This window comes from Chanodichthys erythropterus, chromosome 2, assembly GCF_024489055.1.
Source record: "Chanodichthys erythropterus isolate Z2021 chromosome 2, ASM2448905v1, whole genome shotgun sequence".
NCBI lineage: Eukaryota > Metazoa > Chordata > Actinopteri > Cypriniformes > Xenocyprididae > Chanodichthys > Chanodichthys erythropterus.
This window is the reverse complement of record NC_090222.1, coordinates 19,408,295-19,431,220: the sequence shown is the minus strand read 5'-3', so window position 1 is coordinate 19,431,220 and position 22,926 is coordinate 19,408,295. Positions and strand designations below refer to the sequence as shown.

Sequence of the window (22,926 nt, the reverse complement as noted above, 5' to 3'; positions counted from 1 at the left end):
CGGAGATCTCATTTGAAGGCTGCATACGTCATAACCATACTAAAATTCACTGATAATCATTGTGAGGTGTAAAATACTGTAATTTCTTTCGTACGTTGCAATCTAATGGTTATTTTTCTTAAATGAGACTGCCTTGATGGTGTATGCGGGCTTCAAAGGATGCAGCCCCTGAATTGGGACACAGCCATTGTTGAAAAATCTCGCAGCTTCCGTATCCCTAATGAAGCGCATTGATGGGCGTGATGGGCATGCTCTTGCTCTTGTTCTTGGTGGTGTGTGTGTGTGTGTGTGTGTGCACGCTTATCAAGTGCCTATACAAGGAATTCCGCACTCTTTTAATGTTATACAGGCCATACTCGAAAAAAATTCTCCAAAACCCGCACCGAATCAGGAAGTAGTGTATTTGGCACAGAGAGACTCCATCATACGTCTAAGTTGTGTTTTGAAACTTTGACCATGTTTAGCATGAGAATGCAACTCTTATCAGTGTAAATAAGTCAGAATACATGAAATAGCATTATGTTTTTTAAATTCATGTGCCATCAGTCTTTAATCAAAAAACTGTTTCATGCCGACTTTAACCAGATTCTTTGCTGATAAGCACTATGCTGTGAGTAGTAGTATCAACTGAAAATATTTGGCTGCAGCACCAAAAAAATAAATGTTCGGTTTGGGCCAAAATCGTTGACCGAAACAGTGATTCTCCTATGATGTGTTTTGACCGTCAGTGTTTATTTCGTGGGCACAACTTTGATAAGTTTTTGTGCACCAAAAAAAAAAAATGGCTTCGAAGCTTTATGAAGCAGTGTTTTGAAATCGCCCATCACTAGATATTGTTGAATAAAGTCGTTATTTTGTCTTTTTGGCACACAAAGTATTCTTGTTGCTTCATAACATTAAGGTTGAACCACTGTAGTCACATGAACTGTTTTAAATATGTCTTTAGTAGCTTTCTGGGCATTGAAAGTGTTAATTATCTTGCTGGCAATGGAGGCCTCACTGAGCCATCGGATTTGATTGAATCCATGATTGACAGGATTAGATTAACAAGTTTCACCCAAACTTTCATGTACATCTGCATTTAAAAGTCATCTTGTCATGTAAAAGAGGTCAGACTCAGTTCATAAAACATTTTTATGAAGCACATTCTGCCATTCCAAGGAATATCTGACCTCACGGATGACTTTTCCTGATAATTGGTAGGTCAACACAGATGGTTACTTCTGAGAAAACACATTTCTTATTTTATGAGCTTAAAGATGTGGAAACTGAATAGGGTGATGTTCTCTGAATATCAGTGCATGGGAAAATGGATTTGGCTTTCTGTTTAAATGGTCCGGGTGTATTGTGGGAACTGTCAGCTGTGAGTGTTTGATGGGGTGACGGGGTGAATCAGGCAAGTGCAGTAATGTACCTGGCAGGTCAAGGGCATATAATGTGAGGTTGTAGATGAGGCTTTAAATAACAGAGGCTTTGATAATTTGGCCCACCCCAGATAATTCCTGTAAAATATTCTTTTCTTGTAAAGTGACTCAACCGTCTTTGTAATTCTCTCCTGCTTGTTTCACTCTTGCCCGCTCTGTCTCATTTGTCCTTTATCTGACTCTTTCCCTGTTCATTTAGTTAGTAATTCTGATTTCCTCTTCCTGTCAGCCACAAAATTCATGAGGTTAATGGTCATCTTGGCAGGACTGCCGAAGGAACAGCTCATTCGTGCGACTGAGTCAGTCCAGGGACTGACGCACACCTGAGTCATGATTTAGCATGAAAATGGTGTGTCCAAGTGTGAATATGACCCTTTGTTTTTCAAAACACTGCCGCTGTCGGATAGCCAACTTGAGAGGTGGTGTGGTTGGACTCTTTGAGTTAAAGAATCATAGGTCACTTGTGCACTGAGGAAATCTGCTGTTTTAAAGGAAAACATCAAAACAATGGAGCCAAGGACGCCAAGTCTCCCCAGCTCAAGTGTTACTCATCGATTCTTTCTCATGCCAGCATGAACGCACACATCGTGTTAAGTCATTCTCCATAGATTTGGACAGAGTGGTTGGAAACTTTTCATCTGCCTGGAAGAGTCAGCGGGACTCATAACAGACTCACATATACACCAAGGAGTGAAGTGAACAATCAGCACTGTTATTTAAAACTAGTTGAACACTGTTTTTACTCTATCAGTGTTATATAACAACACTATGAGGTTATGGTAATGACATAATATCCGATACACTTTACTGAAAATTTTAACTGGGATTTGTCAGAGACGGGGCATAGCTGCAGTTAGTACTCAAGGCTTGTTGAACTGTGGTGTATATACAGGAGACCTAAGTTTGAATCCGACTTGGCAAATGACAACAACAACAACAACAACAAAAAATTAGAAGTGACCTTTTGTTAAGTCCCACCCTGCTTGGTTACTGTTGCTATCTTCAAATTTAGACAACATCCCAAAGGAATAAACTGGAGATTTCTGTCAATTCTCAGTAAAATATGATTATAAAGTGGTAAAATTATTCTCGCATGGACTGGAATGAATTTTGACATTGCTTTTTATCTGCTTTTTTAATTTGTTTTTTAAAAAAGAAATTATGAAATACAACCTAGCAAAAACATTTCACCATATTTTTGGATAATTCCTATAAAATTGCATTTAAGACAATACAAACACAACCTACATAGCAAAATCTTATCAAAGAGTCATGTCAATCCTATAACTTTCTCCATATTGACATAATTCATGATTCTGTTATTGACTATGATATTGAAATTTGAGGGTAATTCTCTCAAAAACTGTAATGAAATGTCATGTTTTACTACAAAATTGAAAGAAACAGAAACTTCCCAATATATTAAAAATTAGGAAGAAAGAAATGGTGAGATTTTTCTAATAAATAAATAAACTAATTTAGCTGCTAATTTACCTTTTTCCAGACATTTCTTTGTGAGATTAATTAATTTGGAACTCTGAGAGTGTATTTCACTTTTATTTGAAGTTTTTCTCTGTCCCAGCCCTTGTGGGGTTAAACATAGTCAGCATGTGTTGCATGTAATGATGATGTGATATTTACAGAAATGCTTCTAAGGAGTTTGCCCTGTGGTTGTGTCCTTGGGATATAGACTCAAAAACACTTTCTGTAAGCATTTGTGAGATTTGCTTTATCAGCAGGTCTAATACTGACAGTTCCTAATGTGCTTGTGTGTGAACTTGCTTCAGGCCAGTCAGTTAAATCTTTGTCACGAAGGGTTTTGTTAAATGGAGCTGAACTGACGAATTTGCTGTGTGAAACTCCCCAAAGCAGAATCACACCCAAGAGTGACCTCAGCTGTGTCAGCCTGAGTTATGAGCCTCATTGTTACTGTATAGATTTAGGGGGTTCTGAATGACTTTTGATGTATGCAATGAGTCATTTGAGTGTTTAAGATCTTCATCTGTTTAAAGTGAACACAGTACATAGGGGCGTCATTCCAGACTGTTTCCTATATGCCTCTCACTGGAACAGATCTGCTAAGGAGGTTTTGCTCATTCACTCACTCCAGCAGGGAGACGTGAAGCTAATGCTGCTATATCAAAAGTGTTTTTCTTTGCAGAACATGACATGGGGGTTTATAGGGGAAATGAAAGATCAGATCAAGCTGAACATATAAACTTGCATTACCTTTGAATTTACAGCTATACTCATTTCCTGAGTTTTATATTATTCCGATGTTTTTTTCCCCTTCTTCTCTGCACTCAGGGTCCTTTTTTTGGCCACAACTGCCAATAGCAAGCTATAAATATTTCTTACAGGCAATTAAATTATATTTTACACATTGCTGTACTAATGAAAATAGGATGATTTAGCCATTTTTAAAAAACTTTCAAATTAGTGACAAACAGCACAGGTTATTATGTCAGTCTCTGCATCATATCAAAGGCAAGTCAGTTTATTCGGTGGTCGTATTTATAACGGCCCTGGAACGAGTATTTCTAGCCATGGAAGTAGGGAAACAAATAATGTCAAATTAGAAACAACACTAAATAATAAATTTGGCTTCAGAAGCTCAAATAATGCAAAAAGAGGTCATTTGCATGAGCATTCTAGAGTAAACAAACACACAATTAGCTCTTAAAGGGATAGTTCACTCAAAAAAAATTACCTTCAAGCCATCCTAGGTGTATATGACTATCTTCTTTCAGACGAATACGATCAGAGATATATTTAAAAACATCCTTAGTCCTCCAAGGTTTATAATGGTTGTGAATGGGGGCCCAAGTTTTGAAGACAAAAAAATGCATCCATCCATAAAAAAATTTATCCATACGACTCCAAGGGGTTAATAAAGGCCTTGTGAAGCGAATTGATGCGTTTGTTTAAGACAAATGTCCTTATTTAAAACTTTATATAGTAAAATAATGAGTTTTCGGTGGGACAACCATACGCAGACGACGTACGTCCAAAAAGCGTTAGTTTCCCTGACGTAGTACACAATGACATGATGTACTAGTGTAGAACGTCATGTCATTGTGTACTGCATTGCGGAAGTTCACTTTTTGGACGTACGATGAATGCATATGGCTGTCCTGCCAGAAGCTCATTATTTTATTTTACAAAGTTTTAAATAAGGATATTTGTCTTAAACAAATGCATCGATTCGCTTCAGAAGGCCTTTACTAACCCCCTGGAGTCGTATGGATTCTTTTTTTTTTTTTTTTTATGGATGGATGCATTTTTTTTTTTTTTGTCTTTAAAATTTGGGCTGCCATTCACAACTATTATAAACCTTGGAGGACTTTTTAAATATATCTCTGATTGTGTTCGTCTGAAAGAAGAAAGCCATATACACATAGGATGGCTTGAGGGTGAGTAAATCATGGGATAATTTTCATTTTTTCTATCCCTTTAACTGTAATATGCGACTTCCTGTTGACCTGCAGTATTGCAGTTGATGAAATAAAAGGCCACATAAGTGTACTTAAATATAACACAGTTTCATGACTGTTTCCCAAGGCATGAAATTAATTAATAAAATTAATTAACACAATTACCAGTTTAAAAAGTGCATTGTAATAATGTCAAATTAGAAGTTTTTGAGTATGTTTTAAATAATGTTTTGATTGTCTTTTGGTGTGCGCACTTATTTTAACATGTTGACTAAAATACTAAAGCACATATATAGTACTCTTTTACACAAGGATTAGTCGAGCATTTATAATAGCCAATATTATATTTTATTTGATAAGGTCACACTATTGTTTTTTTAAGTTTGACTTGAATGACGTAATGTTGCAGTTCATAATAAAGTTATCAGCCAACTGGCGACTAACTCTATTTTATTTTCTTGCCAAAGTCAATTTTACTCGCATTGGCACTTGGCGAGTGTTAACTTTGGACAATAGTCTCAGTATTTTGTTCTCTCTCTTTCTCAATCCTTAGGATTCGGTAAATTAAATTTGTTGATGGGTCGCTAAGGTTACGCAAGAGCGATTGCACTTATTGCCAACAGACGTGAGAGGATTCACAATGCCAACTGTAATAAACTCAAACTTGCATTACAATAGCTATTTATTTGGCACATAAACTGATATTTCTCTCTCTCCCCCTTTCCCCCTTCCTTTCTGTTTTCTCTGGGTTTTGGAAACACTTGCAGTCTGTGTATGTTGGCCACCGCCTGTCTCGAGCTCAGGACAGCTGCACTGGCTGCTGCGCTCACTCGCTCGCTCACACACACAATATGTTGAATATGACATGCACACACTAACACACAGTCCATTAAGCTGGGTCTATTACATGCATGCCTCGTCTACACCTCTTTTCCACACCTCCTTTCAGATTCTCCTACTCTCTTCTACTCTCTTTGTCCTTGTGTCTGCACAGCTGTGCATCAGCTGTCTGTCTCTCTCACAGACCCCAGAAGCAGCGTTGTCACTCCACACGGAGACAGCTGTCACTTTACACACACACTCACAGAGACTCCTCATTCCATGGATTCGTGGGACGTGCCGCTGTGAAAAACACATATACAAACACAAATCGCATTCACAGAGACCATGTTGTTATGGGGATGAAATATCTGTAATTCCAGATGAGGCCGGAATAACAGCATGGATGATGTGTGAAAAAAAACCTGTGAGCGCATATACTGTACACTGTTGTTCAAAAATACTTTCTCCAATATTGTATTTGTCACTTTTTTTGTGGTGGAGGTTTTTAAATGTACTAAAAGAACTTTAACATGCAAACACAAATCCCATATTCACAGAGAAGGGGTGATGTTAATGGAAAAAATGGTGTGATGTGTAATTTCTTTATTCTATATGTGGCTTTTGGAATGACAGTATGTTGTGTTTGAGAGTTTCTAAGACTTGATGGACCAGCAGTGTAAATGAAGTGATATCAAGTGAAATCAAATTTCACCCCCAAATTGGTTTGAGTAGGATAAACTTAAACAGTTAGTTCAGTCAAATTAAATTTAATGAGTATTTAGCACTTTCTTTTTCTTTTAAGTTCACAGAACTGATATGTTTTAAAGGTGATAAAGAGGATTTTTTCGTCGACTGAGAATCCAAAGACTGTTACTGAGTTTTTGAAATGAGCGCATGCGTAAGAACAGCCCCCCTCCTTCGAAGGAACGCATTCCAAAACTTGTAAACACTCATATTGAAACACGAGAGTTTACCACCGGCATTCGCTGTGTCGTGTTAGTGGATTCATTATGTCGGACTCACCGCAGGTAACTCATAATCTGCAGTTGTTACTCCTGTCTCCGGACAAAAACATTGCATGCGGCGCCTGTGGAGTGTGGAAAGTTACTGGAGCGCGCAGCCGCGCTCGTCTCTCACAAGGAACATCATGGCAGTGATTGACAAGCCAGAGGGCCAATCGTTTACGCGATGATCACGTAAACGATTGGCTGATGTTTTTAAGGCCCTACCTCGTGCACAGATGATGTATATTAATATTATTCCTTTCAGTGCACCTAATAAATAGTCTTTTATCAGTTAGTAAAGACAGTTTCAAGTAATATTGCAAAATTGTATAAAACAAAACATCCTCTTTAGCACCTTTAAGTAAACTGAACTGTTTCATTGTTTTGAGTTTTATGAACTTATTTCTTTTATTTTAGACAAACTTTAACTGAAACTGGGCTGGGATTTCCCAGCATGCTTTGCCCATGGCACTCGAAAGGGAGAGTAAATGCTAAAATTAAGTGTTATATAATGTTTATTGTGCAAGATTAATGATAAATGTGATATTTAGTAGTGATTAATGTTTTGTTATGCTAATTTAGAAGAGTTTCTTTTTAATGTGGGTTTTTGGAGAGTTACCATCATGGTATCAAGCAGTGCATGCGGCTTGGTTTGAGAGCAGGAATGTTAGATGCTTTGCATTGCTGCACTCATTTAGCAAGTACTATACCATGGTATTGTTAACATGTTAGCAAGTTAGCCATTTTTTGAATTAGCTTGTTATAGCTAAATTTACACTAATAAAAATGTTCACACTGTGGTTATATGAAAACTTTAAGTTGTGTATGAATTAGTGTACTCAAACATTTCAAGTTAAGAACAATTAAAATGTATGAGCATTTAAAGGGTTAGTTCACCCAAAAATTAAAATTCTGTCATTAGTTATTCACCCTCATGTTTGTTTCACACCCGTAAGACCTTCGTTCCTCTTTGGAACACAAATTAAGATATTTTTTATAAAATCCGATGGCTCAGTGAGGCCTACATTGCCAGCAAGATAATTAACACTTTCAATGTTCATGTGACTACAATGGTTCAACCTTAATATTATAAAGTGACGAGAATACTTTTTGTGCGCCAAAAAAACTAAATAACGACTTTATTCAACAATATCTAGTGATAGGCAATTTCAAAACACTGCTTCATGAAGCTTTGAAGTTTTATGAATCTTTTGTTTCAAATCAGTGGTTTGGAGTATGTATAAAACTGCCAAAGTCCCGTGATTTCATTAAACGAGGCTTCGTTACATCATAAGTGTTTCGAAATTTCAATGGTTCACATGACTTTGGCAGTTTGATACACGCTCCGAACCACTGATTCGAAACAAAAGATTCAAAAGTGCATTTGAAAGTGTTAATTGTCTTGCTGTCAATGGAGGCCTCACTAAACCATCTGATTTTATCAAAAATATCTTCATTTGTGTTCTGAAGATGAACGAAGGTCTTACGGGGGTGACATGAGGGTGAGTACCTAATGACAGAATTTTCATTTTTGGGTGAACAAAACCTTTAAATGTATGCCAATTCTGCTCACTGCTTACTTAAACTTTGAATTTCTTAACTTCTTAAATTCTTGCCTCATTTTTTTTTTAGTTTTGACAACTTATTTGGTTAACAGTGTAGACAAACATTTAAAGGTCATGACATCAACATTTCCACCAAAAGAGAACCAACTAGAACAACATCTTTAAAACAAAAATGCTCAGAGATACATATTATTTACAGCCAGGTATTCCTATTAATACGTAATATTAATAAAAATATAATGTATTAAATTTTCTTTCTTCCTCAGGTATGTCTGTTGAAGATAGTTCAACTCTGGAGAGGTAACCAGGTGTCACTGTTGCAATGGCAACACAGATGCTGCCGTTGTTGCCTGCCCTCCTCACTGTCCTCCTTGTTTCCTGGACAGCGGCCCAGGACATGGATTGGCATTTTGACTCTGGTAAGAATTCTCTTAGTTATCATACATCACAGCTAATGTGAGGAACACTCATTCTCAGTTTATTGAACTGTGGTTTTGTGGTCAGACCCTGAGGATGTGTGGATCCTCACAAAGTCCTAAAGTCAGATTTCCTTTAATCAGTCTTCTCTTGTGTCTTTTTACTCTTCTGGTCCACAGTCTTCCTCTTTTCTGTTTGTTGGTCTTTCTAATGTGTTTTTAATGCCTATGAAATGTTCTGTTGTCATTAAAAGCTATTATATTCAAGCCTAGTCTCTAAATGAAGGCTTATGATCCATGTGTATGGGCTGCAGTGTTTTTCTCCGTGGCCAGTTACTGATAGTTAATCATGTAATAAGCTGGAACGTTTGCATGTACAGCCTGCCAGAGACAGAGAGAGAGAAGGAGGGGTGAGGCAAGGAGAGATAGTGGGGGGAATTCAATAAAATTTAATTAATACTGATAGAGTAGGTTTTTTTGCACACAGTACGTATGCTTATGCACCATTCTAATAGAGCTACAGTGGATTATTGGCTTAATATACGTGGCAAAATGCTCACATAACAGATAAAGCGCAGTTAAGAGGCGAATTGTAGTATGATAAATATGTATGTGTAGCTCGACATTGTTCAGTATTATTTAGGTCTGTTAATTTAACAAAATGGTATGATGTCAGTCAAGCTAAAGCATTTAAAAATTAGATTTTAAAAAGACAGATTGAAGTGCATGTAAACACACTTTCTGTTTATGAACCCCCAGATATCATGATCCCTATATTAAAATATAAAGGCAACAATATACTTTCATGGAAAAGGCTTTTATATTGTCTGTGAAAAATATTAAGCATTATATTAGATGCCAGCTTGTTGGTTGAAATCAAAGCAAATAATTTCAGTTCAAAATAATGTAAAATTCCAATTTTTGATCACAAAATTATTGTTCTAATATGCTGATTTGCTGCTCAAGAAACATTTCTAATGTTGAAACCAGTTGTGCTGCTTAATATTTTTGTGGAAACTGATTCTTTGGGTTCTTTGATTTATTGAGGATTTATTTGAAATTGAAATCTTTTGTAATTTTATAGATGTCTTTACTGTCACTTTTGATTTAATGCATCCTTGCTAAATAAAAGTATTAATTTCTTAAAAAAAAAAACTTCCTGACTTCAAACATTTGAATTCATTTTTTCTAACATTTTACTACACACGTCCTCTTGCAGACCGCAGGGTTTGAAAACCCCTGCTTTAGTGAATTTGCCCCAGTCCAACCACTGATTTTATTGAGAACAGTGTGTTTCCTCAGGACAGAGAGATGAACATGGAGGTGCTAATAGATCAGGAGCAGAAAATGACTGTATTTTTGTCACCGAGACCATTGCTGAAACTAGAGAACATCTGCTTATAATCTTGAATGACTGTAATGCACAGCTCTCATCTGCTCTGTATTAGCTGGAGATGTGTGATAGACAGACTAAGAGTCTGGAGACAGAGTTAAGAAGATAGAAAAACATTTTATTGGCAGCAGGTTGATGATGTAATGAAACCGGCACCTGTACACTGTGTGTGTGTGTGTGGTGTGGGGGGTGTGGGGTTGGGGGGTGCGTGTGTGTGCATGTGTGCGTGTGTGTGTGTGTGTGTGTGTGTGTGTGTGTGTGAGTGAGGGTCTCACTGGCAGGGCAGGGTTTGTTTTCCAGCCATTGCATTCTTATCTCATGACTCACTTTACAGCAACTGAGTAAGTCCCCCCCAAAACCTCACCCATCACCCCCAGCTTCAACACACACACTGACAGGCACACCCTCTGAACTGACACACAAGCAGGACTGTCATGTGATCCGTGCGGATGATTTCAACGCTGTGTTTGTGCCAGAATTTTTCTCTACTGTCCTCATTTCATCTCTTTGTTTCTTTTTTCCTGCTCCCTGCACTACATCTGTGAGGCATTTCTGAAGCAATTCTAACAATGCAGCAATGCTGCTTTGGTATTTTTGTGAGAATTTGACATTGTACTGTGTATGGGACTTCATTTACCTATACTTTAAGGCCCCAAGGATTTAGAAAAATCTGATAAAAAGGTTAGCATGTTAAAACAAGTTAGCACACTGAAATTCTTAAATTCTTAGTGAAGCCCCCCCCCCCCCCCCCCATTTTATTGTAATGCTGCAGAAAGACCCTCTTTATGGGTAATTTATTTATAAATCAAACCCAGATGGAACATTTAACAAATACATTTATTTGTAGTTTTTTCTCATAACATATAACCCATACATACAGTGGCATGAAAAAGTATGTGAACCCCTTGCAGAATCTGTGAAAATGAGAATTATTTTAATAAAATAAGATTAGGATAATAAAAAATGCATGTTATTTTTGGTTCAGTACTGTCCTGAGTAAGATATTTTATATAAAAGATGTTTGCATTTAGTTCACAAGACAAAACAATAGCTGAATTTATTAAAATGGCCCCATTCATAAGTATGTGAACCATTGATTCTCAATACTGTGTGTGGTTACCTGATGATCCACGACTGTTTTTTTTGTTTTGTTTTTTTTTGTGATGGTTGTTCATGAGTCCCTTGTTTGTCCTGAGCAGTTAAACTGAGCTCTGTTCTTCAGAAAAATCCTCCAGATCCTGCAGATTCATCCGTTTTCAAGCATTTTTGCATATTTGAACCCTTTCCAGCAGTGGCTGTATGATTTTCAGATCCATCTTTTCACACTGAGGACAATTGAGGGACTGTAAAATATCTTTCTCAGGACAGTACTGTACAAAAAATAACATGCGTTTTTTATTATCCTAATCTTATTTTATTAAAATAATTCTCATTTTCACAGATTCTGCAAGGGGTTCACATACTTTTTCATGCCACTGTATAGGACACTGTCATTCATAAAAATGTTAAACAATATATAATTAATTTTTCTTTCCTTAAAAAGAAAGTGAATTGTTCATAACAAAATGCTATTTTAATTGAATTTAAATATGTTAATCAATTAATTTAGGGGAGTTTTTAAACTTTTTATGACAGAGACCCCACAAAATGGTGGAACTCATCATGTAAGGATCCCATTATACTCTGTGACTACATATCAGAATAATAATTTGAAAATTTGGTCTTAAAAATATTGTTATATTTTATTTATGTCTTAGGTTAACATGTTAGCTTTGTGTAAAATATTAACATTGTGCAAAATCTGTTTGCTTTCAAGTCTCAAGTTGGACCCTCAAGCATTTCGTTTTGGAATCCTCAGTTTGAAAACTTCTCAGCTCTGACATGATTCACTGATTGATTGATTGATTGATTGATTGATTGATTGATTGATTGATTGATTGATTGATTGATTGATTGATTGATTGATTGACTTTTTTTCTTTAGAATTAGGGTTAGGGTTACATGGGTATTACAATGTAAACATGGTTAATAAGGACACTTCCTGTGTCCTTGTAAACCAAATGACTTAAAAAAAGATACTAAACAGTGTTTTTTTTTTTGAAATTCAAAAAATGCAGACAGTTTTCTGCGATGGGTAGGTTTAGGGGTAGGGGTAGTGTAGGGGGATAGAATATACAGTTTGTACCATAGACTGTAAAAAGGTTTGTACAGTATAAAAACCATTACGTCTATGGAGAGCCCCCGTAAACCATATATACAAGTGTGTGTGTGTGTGTGTGTGTGTGTGTGTGTGTGTGTGTGTGTGTGTGTGTGTGTGTGTGTGTGTGTGTGTGTGTGTGTGTGTGTGTGTGTGTGTGTGTGTGTGTGTGTGTGTGTGTCCTAAGCCATGTAATGGGGAGGGTTGGGGAAAAACCTGGCAATCTACCCCGGAAAAATCATCGCCAAGAAAATTCATGGACAGTCTCTCGCTTATGACAAGAGAATCACCAAGAGTCAGATACGACTGAAATGGTTAATGAATAAATTACTATTCTATTATAGTATTTATTAATATTTTTAAATGGCTTTTTTTTTTTTTTCAGTACTTAGTAGTATTTTAGTACTTCAATTTAATTTACTTTAATTTAATTTAACTTATTTTATTTCAGTTAGTAGGCAACATTTCTTTTTCTTTCTTTTCATCTAATATTTAGATTTTTTTTTTTTTTCAGCTTTATTTCAATTAACAAAAAGTTTCAGTTAGCAATAACACTTGGCAGAATAAGCGTTCTGTCACAATCCTGACTCTTCATGGTGAGTTTGACTCTGAAGCCTGTCTGAAGTGTTTCCTGTGTATCTCACAGCTACGTGTCGCTACGCTCTGGGGATGGAGGACGGCACCATACCTGACTCTGACATCACCGCATCCAGCGCCTGGTCCGACTCAACCGAGGCCAAACACGGCAGGTGAGCACGAGCACATGCTTTCATTTAACACTTCTTCTTTTGCTCATAGCATGGATTATAAAATATTCTCACTCTCGTTTTGTGTTTGTGTGATTTGTGGTTGGTTGTTTGTGTTGGTGGGCTCTGTGAGGCTCATGAGAGGACGTGATTAGGTTACATGAGATGTCAGTAATGGAGCGTATCCTGATATAGAGCATTAGGTAATGACATTACAGCACTGTCTGTCTGGACGAGACTCACATGCTGCTGAACACAGGCCAGTACCACACACACACACACACACATAGTAGCAGATGCAACACACACACCACACACATGTTGGGTTTCCATGTTTTATGGGGACATTCCATAGACCTAATGATTTTTATACTGTGCAAGCATATTTTTTCCCCTAACCCTAAACCTACCCATCACAGAAAATATTCTGCATTTTTACATTTTCAAAAAACATCACTTAATATGATTTTATAAGCCGTTTTTCTACGTAAAAAAAAAAAAAAAAATCCCCATAATGTAGAGTTTACCTGAACCTTACACACAAACACAAAAGCAGACACAAAAACAAGCTCTGAGGTTACCATCGCCATCCCATCCTAAAAAAAAAAAATAGAAGTGTGTGTGCGAGAGAGGGGTTTCTGTCTTTTGGCAACACACAGATCATGTGGTTGTTATTAAGTCCACATTCTGTTTAAGACAGCAGGGGGATTTTGAACGGAGGGGAGAGGAGCTTACAGGAAAAATGGAGCAAGGGAGAGGGGGGTATAGCCTTAAACAGAAAAGGGGAATAAGGGGAAAGAGGGTGGAGGTTTAGAGGAATGATAGGGTGCTGAGAGGTGCTGAAGATGGGATTTATGATGGGGATACAGCGCTTTAGGGGTGTGTGTGATGTTTTATATATTTGGGAGGGTTCTCACACTTATGACCTCACAGAGAAACAGCTGTGTGACAGCATGCTGAAGACCAAGAAATGAGAGAAAGACAGAATGAAGAGGGGCTGCAACTAACAAGTATTTTGATAGTTGATTAATCTGTTCATTATTCCTTCAATTAATTAAATTCACAATTTAAAAAAAAAAAATGTTATTCCACATCTGGTGGAAATGGTATATATAAAGCATGTAAAGGTTTTTAATAGGCTTTAACAGTTTATAAATAAATAAGTACTTTTATTTCTGGAAGCCGACTGTTGAAGTGAAAAACAACCCAGCACTCTTCAGTTTTAAAGCAGCAACACAGATTGAATTACCAAAGTATAAACAATATTACAGAAAAACAAACTCCGTTAAGTGGAATGTTCTGCAGGAACAAACCTTTTTTGCATTACTTTTTTATTACTGACTTTCTCTTCTCGTTTAAGTGTCTTATACTTGGCCAGAAGAACATTTCAAGGTGAACTAGACTTCATTTTGCTTGTGAAAGGGTCTGTGTGACTGTGTCTTAATGGCTCTGAGGTCATGGTGAAGATTCAAGGGTGAATCTGAAATGTCTCAGACTGGTCTCAGTTTCTCAATCTCAGCTGTGTCACAATGAGGTCTCAGTGAGGTGACAATACCCACACTTCACTGGAACATTTTATTTCAGGTGCATTTTTCTTTGTGTTTGAGTGTTTGTGGTCTCAGCTGTGTGTCATCAGTGTCCCGTCACCTATGTGACAACAGTAGCAGAATGCAGAGACATTCAGTGTTGTTCTTTCTTCTGTGAGTGAGAAAAGGTTAGTCTCTACTGATACTTAGCCAGTGGATTGCTCAGGCTATTACGTGTGTCTGTGAGTGAACAAAGTGTGCTAGGAAGTGAGAGAAAGAGAGAGAGATAGAAGCCAGGTGAAGGTGTTTACACACACAGACCTCATCTCTCATATATCACCTCATTAGCTTGCAGGGTTTTTGCCAAGAAATTCCAAATTGTGTGGGCTTTTTTAATTATTAGTTTTTTGTTCTGTTCTGTTTTTTGTTTTTTGTTTTTTGTTTTTGTTTTGTTTTGTGTTTTGTTTTGTTTTGTTTTTGTTTTGTTTTGTTTTGTTTTGTTTTGTTTTGTTTTGTTTTGTTTTGTTTTGTTTTGTTTTGTTTTGTTTTGTTTTGTTTTGTTTTGTTTTTGTTTTGTTTTGTTTTGTTTTGTTTTGTTTTGTGAAGGCACCTATTGTAATTGTTAGTGTTCCGTTTTTTTTTTCTTCCATCTGTGGCAACCCATAGAACCACATTAAAAACTGGTGGGATTGCGCCTCTTGGTGGCGCTATAACTAAAAATATTAAATTGCCACTAACTAAAGTAAAGTGTATAAAATAAAATGCTATATTTCACTGATGATTTTACTTCTTGCTTGCTTCTTTGTGCTTGGCCCTGATTGCTTGCAGCTATGTTTTGTTTTGTTTTATGTTTTTGAGATTTGTTTGAGAAAATTAACAAATGAGGGAAAAAATCCACTATTAAAACCTGTGATTTATTTTCAGGTATTTGTACCTGCCAAATTCTCATTACAGTAACATGAAAAAAAATATATACATACATTTTAAATTATTTAAAGCACAGAATTTAATTTAAACGTAATTATTGTAAAACAGTGAAAAAATCAGTAAAGAGAATCATTGTCATAATGTCACAATGCCAAAAAAAAAAAAAAAAAAAAAAAAGTTAATGGTAAATAACATTTTCTTTATGCAAAGGGTTTTTTTTGTGTATGTGTGTGTGTGCGTTCATGAGATTTACAATTTAAAAATGTGAAATGTATTTGTACTTTTTTAATTAAAAAAAAAAATGCAAAATGCTTTTTTTGTTATTTTTTTTTAAAGTGCCAGGAAGTAATTAGGTATACAGAGTAGGAATAGGACATGCCACACATCTGTCTCGAACCTACACCGCTCACATGAGCACCAAGACTCTAACATGTCAAGCATGTACATAATGCTTGTGTTTGTCTCCTGTCCTAGGCTGAGTAACGGAGAGGGGGACGGGGCATGGTGTCCGGCTGGTCCGGTGTTTCCCAGCGGCTCAGAGTACCTGCAGGTGGACCTGCACAAGCTTCATTTCCTGTCTCTAGTGGGCACTCAGGGTCGCCACGCAGACGGGCTGGGAAGGGAGTTTGCACGTAGTTATCGGCTGCGTTACTCTCGTGATGGACGACACTGGATGACCTGGAAGGACCGCTGGGGACAGGAGGTTTTTAACTCTTATGTGAACTATCATAAATTTCTGTCAGCAGAATTTAGATCTTTTGTATGTTACAGTTTTTCCATTTTGTTTTTGTGTCAGGTGGTGACAGGGAACGAGAACACATATGATGTGGTCCTGAAGGACCTGGGTCCACCCATCATAGCACGCATGGTGCGCTTCTACCCACTGGCGGACCGTGTAATGAGCGTGTGTTTAAGAGTTGAACTCTATGGTTGTGTCTGGAAAGGTGAGTCCCACATGTGACAAGCAATCCATCATCCTGATCACACACACTCATTTACATTACATTCACTGCAGGCACTTCCTACAGCGGAATGGTGTTTACCATTGAGTGATGTGCTTCTTCTCTGTTAGATGGACTGAAGGCGTACACTGCTCCCGTGGGTCATGTGATGACCCTCTCAGGCTCGCCTGTCTACCTTAATGACTCCATCTATGATGGCAGTAAAGAGGCAGGGTAAGGACCCGCGTTAATATTAGAAAAAGTTTCCAGCACTTGAGAGACCTAAGAGGAAAGACCTGAAATCTGGTTTCACAGAACAAAGATATGCTGTTATTGTAATGTTAGCTTTAGTAACAGGACAGTTTTGAGTGACTAACAACAAACTCTTGCCTTGTATTGGCTACTCTTGTATACTATATGCTAATTATTTTGTTCTTACTTGTCGTTTGTTAATAATAATAACTATGTTAGAAAACTGTAGAAACAAGACATTCAATTCAAATATTGAAAAGAATACCATGCAAAAAGAACCATTTCTCTGTTCCCAACCCTAGTTTCATGCTGTGTGTCAGAAACAAGCAATTGAGAACATGCTGAGTTAACCTTCTCAAATCTCACCTGGTCCTGTCGTACTTTATTTTCTGTGATGTATGTTAAAGTCCAGACCCCTTTCTCATGTATGTATGTGTATCTGTCAGGTGGGGTTGACGAATATTGTGTAGAAACATTCCCAGATGTGTTTTAATGGAGCCAAAATGTTTGCAATAGCTAAGCTAACGTTTGACACTAGCCAGATGTGTGTGTGCATATGGGAAATTCCAACATGTATGTGAGTACTTGCATCTGTGTGTGTATGTGTGTCCAAATGCCTAATGACTTCACATCTGTAATGTCTCTCTCTTCTTCGTAGGGTGATGTTCGGAGGATTGGGCCAGTTGTGTGATGGTGTTTTAGGTGGGAATGATTTCACGGAGAGTAAAGAGCTGAGAGTGTGGTCAGGATATGATTACGTGGGCTGGAATCGAGATTCCCTGGACCAGCCCACTGTTGACATTGAGTTTCACTTTGAGAAAACACGGGTCTTTCACACCATGCAGGTTAGTATGCATGCAAACAGCCCAAAATATGTTTGGTCATGGTTAAAATGTCTTAATGTCATTGCTTTAGATACAAAACATTCACAGCAAGTGGCAAACTAATGAGACTAGACCTTTTTCTCAGAAGTAATTTTACTTTTCTGAGCCATTTTAAATAATAACTGGTCTCAAGGTGATTTTTAGTCAAGACATTCATATGTTTTTCATACACGTTTTTAAGTGTTTAAATTTTTTTTTAAATGCATTTCAGGAATCGTTCACACACAAAATGTTTTCTCATTTCTTTCCCAGCCTGTATGACTTTCTTTCATCTGCAGAACACAAAAGAACGGTTTTAGTTCGTACAATGAAAGTCAGTGGGGTCCAAAATACCATTGGACTCACTCACTGACACTGGAGAAAACAAACATTTTTCAAAATGTCTTCTTTTGTGTTCCGCAGAAGAAAGAAAGTCATACAGATTTGGAAAGGCATGAGGGTGAGTAAATGATCTGCTGTTCATCTTCAGCTCGAGTGAACTTCCCACTATGCCAGACGGCAAAAGATATCCCAGAATTCATCTCAGTCAGTTAGTAGGGCAGTAATGAAGCTCTGTCTCAGTAAATCTGCCAAGTAAATCACCCTCAGGAGTCTGTCATTATCCTTCAACCCTTTAATGAACATTTAATTTGTTTTTATTTGTCTTTTTGCCTGTGGCTTTGCATTTGTGGTTGTTTGTGATTCTGAGAGGCACCCGAGTGTTTCGATTTCCAGTTTGCGGCACCGCAATTATATCTGTTATTTGATTATTTGTGTATTGTCATTTTTAAGGGTCTTTCTGGCCAGGAATGCTGATTTGTTTGTACCACTTCTGGCTTCTTCCTGTCTCGAGAGGGCATTATCTTTATTCTTCTATCTCTGACATAACACATTTTATAAACTCCATCATCATCCCATGTTGCCTTGTTTTTCCTGTGGCTTCCCACAGTTGTGAAAACTTCCTCTCATACTCGCTTCCTTTAAATCTCGCAGCAGAAACTCAAAAGAGACATGAGAAATAGGACCAGAGTCCCATTAAAAACACTTCCCATAACAACAAGCACTTGTTCACGTGCCTTTGTGAGATGATTTATGTCGCCTCTCTCTGCTTGCTCTCCCAGACTTTTGTTTAGAGTATTTCCGGATTTATTCCTGCAGTTTCAGAATACCACCAGCCTCACCGGCAGTTTTCCTCTACAAATCATCTCCCCCATCCCCACCCCCATTGGTTCAGGAACTCCAGTGCAAAGTTTTTTGCAAAAAATTGGTGTAGGATTTACTTTAAAACAGGTTTTATTCAGAAATTGCCAGTAAATTTTACCAATAATTACAAAGAAATGGCAAGAAACACTGAATCAAACATGAAATTATATAGTAGTGTGTGTGTGTGTGTGTGTGTGCGCGCGCATGTGTGCGTGTGTGTGTGTGTGTGTGTGTGTGTGAGAGAGAGAAAGACGTATGAGGTGTTGTAGGATGGCTTCGACTACACTTTAACCTCCGCTGTTGTACTGGTTTGTTTTGAAACATGTTTCATGTGTCAGTGAGCGTTTGCACACATGTGCACAGTTAGAAGTTGACCTAACAGCACCATTAGTGTCTAACCTGTCACATTATATATGTTCTTGCCCTCCACCTTTCATTCACTTCCTGTTTCTTTTCTTTTTCTCCTCTTCTCCCTTTTGTGGAGTAATAACTTTCATTTACTTCTCCCTGATGTCCTTTATGCACTGCTCCTTATTCTCGTTCCCAGCAGTCTTGTGGTGTCTTATTGCAGATTGTTGTTTTTAAATGTCTCTGTTTCAGGTGCACAGTAATAACAGACACACGCAAGGTGTGCGGGTGTTCAGCGAGGTGGTGTGTGAGTTTAAGGCCAGTCTGTTGAGCCCGTGGGCAGAGCCTGCGCTCAGCCTTCAAGTGCCGCTGTCCGACCTACATGACCCTTCGTCCCGCACCATCTCGCTGCCACTCGGAGGACAACCGGCCCAGATTCTCCGCTGCCGCTTCTCTTTCAGTGACCGTTGGCTCCTCATCAGCGAGATAAGCTTCTATTCTGGTATGAACACACACACCTGACCTCTTGCAGCAACGTACACTGGCTCATTACCATTAAAGTTTAAAAATAGCCACTTCGTCCATGTATATTAATAGTAATTTATGTATTGCTATGAAACTTAATACATGGTTGTTTATGATATGGATAAATAAATATTTGATATCAAATATTGATTTTTTTTTTTTTAATTGAGAAGAAAGAGTGCCTCGCACAGCTTTGTAGGAAATCGTTGTGTTATATAGTTTGGTCGTCATTATATATAAATATTTGTTCATTTAAAAACATTTAAAAACCCTGCTAAAAATATCTTAAACCAGCTAAATGTGGGGGTCTAAGCAGGTCTAGTTTGTCTCCTAGCCTTGTCAAGCTGGTGTTATGCTGGTTTAGCTATTTTGCAGGCTAAAAAAAGTCTCCAAACCACTCAAAATCCAGCTGAGACCAGCAAAAAACAACATAGGCTTGTTTAAGATGTGCTTTTCAGCAGAAAATGGATGGAATTTATGATCTTTTGCCACAAAGCAAATATTCCCAAATCATTCATCTGCTTTTATTTTGTACTCATCCTCATGGGCGTCTTTTTCTGACCTGCATGTTAATGAAATTTAGCTCAAGTGTGCTAGATACCAAAGTACTGACAACTTTAGTGACACTTCATTGTGTGACTTCTGATTGGTTGGACAGTAGCTTCCAGAATATGAGCAGAAGATAATCATTACAGTAAGCTTCAAAAACAACAATTTGGAGAGAAAGTGAGACTTTGTACTCACACTTGTTGGGTTCGTAGATAAGAGAGCCTAAATGATGAATATTCATGCTTCATCAGAGATAAAGCCTACTTATCTAATCCTTTCTCCATTTATAATAATCCTTTCTCCTGTCTTGTCTCCAGAGCCGTTTGAGGATGGATCTGTCCTTCCTCCTCTCCCTTCCTCCAGCACTCGTCCTGTCAATGCCACTTCTCCTCACACCCCCAGCCCTGCAAACGGAACCAGCAGCCCCACCGGTGAGTCGGACGCATGTCAACCTCACTGCATTATGAGTGTGTATGCAACGCACTGCCGTGTGACGTTTAATATTGGAACAGAATCGCAAAGAGTTGAATGTTTTTAGTCTCCTACCAATTCTTTTATTTTTAAGGATGTGCCCCACACCAATAATTGATCCAAAATATATTGTAAAAGTACAATACGAAAGCAATAGTTCTTTAGATATTTTAAAGGGTTAGTTCACCCAAAAATGAAAATTCTGTCATTTATTGACAGAATATGGAACGGCATGAGGGTGAGTAATAAACAGAATTTGATAGAATTTTCATTTTTGGGTGAACTAACCCTTTAATATTTGTGTGTGTGTGTGTGTGTATATACACACACACACACACACACACACACACACACACACACACACACACACACACACATATATATATATAATTTTTTTTTTTTTTTTTTTTTTTTTTTTATTTATATATACTTATTTAGTCTTGTACCATTTATTACAGTTATAATCTGGACCAAGGACTAAATATGTAAACATATAAATTGAATATTTTGTATATTATATTTTTTGGTATAAGTATATTTATACTATAAAAATATTTAAAATACTAGTTCTTGATTTCCAACCTTATTCATGAGGTTTATTGAGAGAATTGGGAAAATTATAAATTCTAAAAAGTCTGCTCTCCTCATCTTTTAGCACTCCCATGTCTCTCTTTGCCCTTAATCACCCACCCCACCTCTCTAGTTCTCCCTCTTCTGACCTGTCCATCCTCGTTTTTCCAGACCTCCTCATGACCATTACTTCACTGCTGCCCAGCAGCATGCCAACAGGTGAGAGAGAGAGAGAAAGAGAGAAGGACAAGGGGAAGAAAAGAGTATCATCTCCATGCTTATTACATCAGAGATTTTTACGGCATGTTTTCTAGCACATAGGCCTTTTATAATGTTTCCCTCTAATTTTCTTTACATTTAAAAACCCTGTCCTCATACTGTAAAATGCCTTGAGAGTTTGGTTGGTGGTTTTGTGTGTGCATGAGTATCCATCTTGAAGCCTGGAGAGAAAGCTTTTTGCATGATTTGGTTGCATTATTGTTTTGAGTTGGTGTTTCATATAGCCAAGCTCATAAAGGGTTTTTATTGTGAAATTGCTCCAGCTGTCCTTGCTTTTGTCCCTCTTTGAATTAACTTCAGTTCCCTCAGCTTTAGGACTGTGCCCACTCTCACAGCTCATTTACTCCCGTCAAAGCTTATTACTGCCCCCCAAAACAACAGCTGCCTCCTAAATTTACCGACATAAGCAGACACACACACACACACACACACACACACACACACCAACACACTCCCACACACACACACACACATACACACAAACACAGTGTATAAGAAAGCAAGTCAAATCACAAGAAGTGTGTCAATGACCATGAAGGCATTTACAGCACTGAGATTTAAAGGTGGCTGTAATGGACAGATAAGCTTTGGTTTTACTCTCTAAACATTCTTTAGGCTAATAAATACCTTGTTTATGGTGTTTGTAATCATTTAAATGTCTAATTAACATATGTTTAATCTGCCGTGTTTCTTATTAACAGAGTTCTCTGCCATCACTCTGAGGGCGGGGTTACCTGTGGCCAAAGATGACAGCAGCAACACGGCCATCCTGATTGGCTGCCTGGTTGGAATTATCCTACTCCTATTGGCTATTATAGCTGTCATACTGTGGAGGCAGTACTGGAAGAAGCTACTTGGCAAGGTGTTTTTTCATTACTATATTCTACAGCAGGGGTCTCAAACTCAGTTCCTGAAAGGGCACAGCCCTGCAGATTTTAGCTCCAACCCTAAATATACAGGTGCTGGTCATATAATTAGAATATCATCAAAAAGTTTATTTATTTCACTAATTCCATTCAAAAAGTGAAACTTGTATACTATATTCATTCATTACACACAGACTGATATATTTCAAATGTTTATTTATTTTAATTTTGATGATTATAACTGACAACTAAGGAAAATCCCAAATTCAGTATCTCAGAAAATTAGAATATTGTGAAAAGGTTCAATATTGAAGACACCTGGTGCCACACTCTAATCAGCTAATTAACTCAAAACACCTGCAAAGGCCTTTAAATGGTCTCTCAGTCTAGTTCTTTAGGCTACACAATTATTGGGAAAACTGCTGACTTGACAGTTGTCCAAAAGACGACCATTGACACCTTTCACAAGGAGGGCAAGACACAAAAGGTCACTGCAAAAGAGGCTGGCTGTTCACAGAGCTCTGTGTCTAAGCACATTTAATAGAGAGGCGAAGGGAAGGAAAAGATGTGGTAGAAAAAAAGTAGACAAGCAATAGGGATAACCG

At 37.6% G+C, this 22,926-nt stretch overlaps 1 protein-coding gene across 4 annotated transcripts in view; it reads left to right on the top strand.

The window, feature by feature from the left end:
• Positions 1-22,926, top strand: part of ddr1 (discoidin domain receptor tyrosine kinase 1) — a 39,849-nt gene that overhangs the window by 6,000 nt on the left and 10,923 nt on the right. For 2 of the 4 annotated variants that reach the window (XM_067404149.1, XM_067404137.1), the window contains exons 2-11: positions 8,516-8,668; positions 12,902-13,004; positions 15,929-16,157; positions 16,251-16,398; positions 16,527-16,629; positions 17,306-17,492; positions 19,314-19,563; positions 20,453-20,566; positions 21,348-21,395; positions 22,157-22,317. In XM_067404149.1, the coding sequence (XP_067260250.1) occupies positions 8,572-8,668; positions 12,902-13,004; positions 15,929-16,157; positions 16,251-16,398; positions 16,527-16,629; positions 17,306-17,492; positions 19,314-19,563; positions 20,453-20,566; positions 21,348-21,395; positions 22,157-22,317 (1,440 nt within the window). In that variant the 5' untranslated portion in view covers positions 8,516-8,571. Of the gene's footprint in view, positions 1-8,515; positions 8,669-11,874; positions 12,570-12,901; positions 13,005-15,928; positions 16,158-16,250; positions 16,399-16,526; positions 16,630-17,305; positions 17,493-19,313; positions 19,564-20,452; positions 20,567-21,347; positions 21,396-22,156; positions 22,318-22,926 lie in introns of those variants that run through there. The other 2 variants (XM_067404156.1, XM_067404144.1) reach the window with 2 other exon arrangements.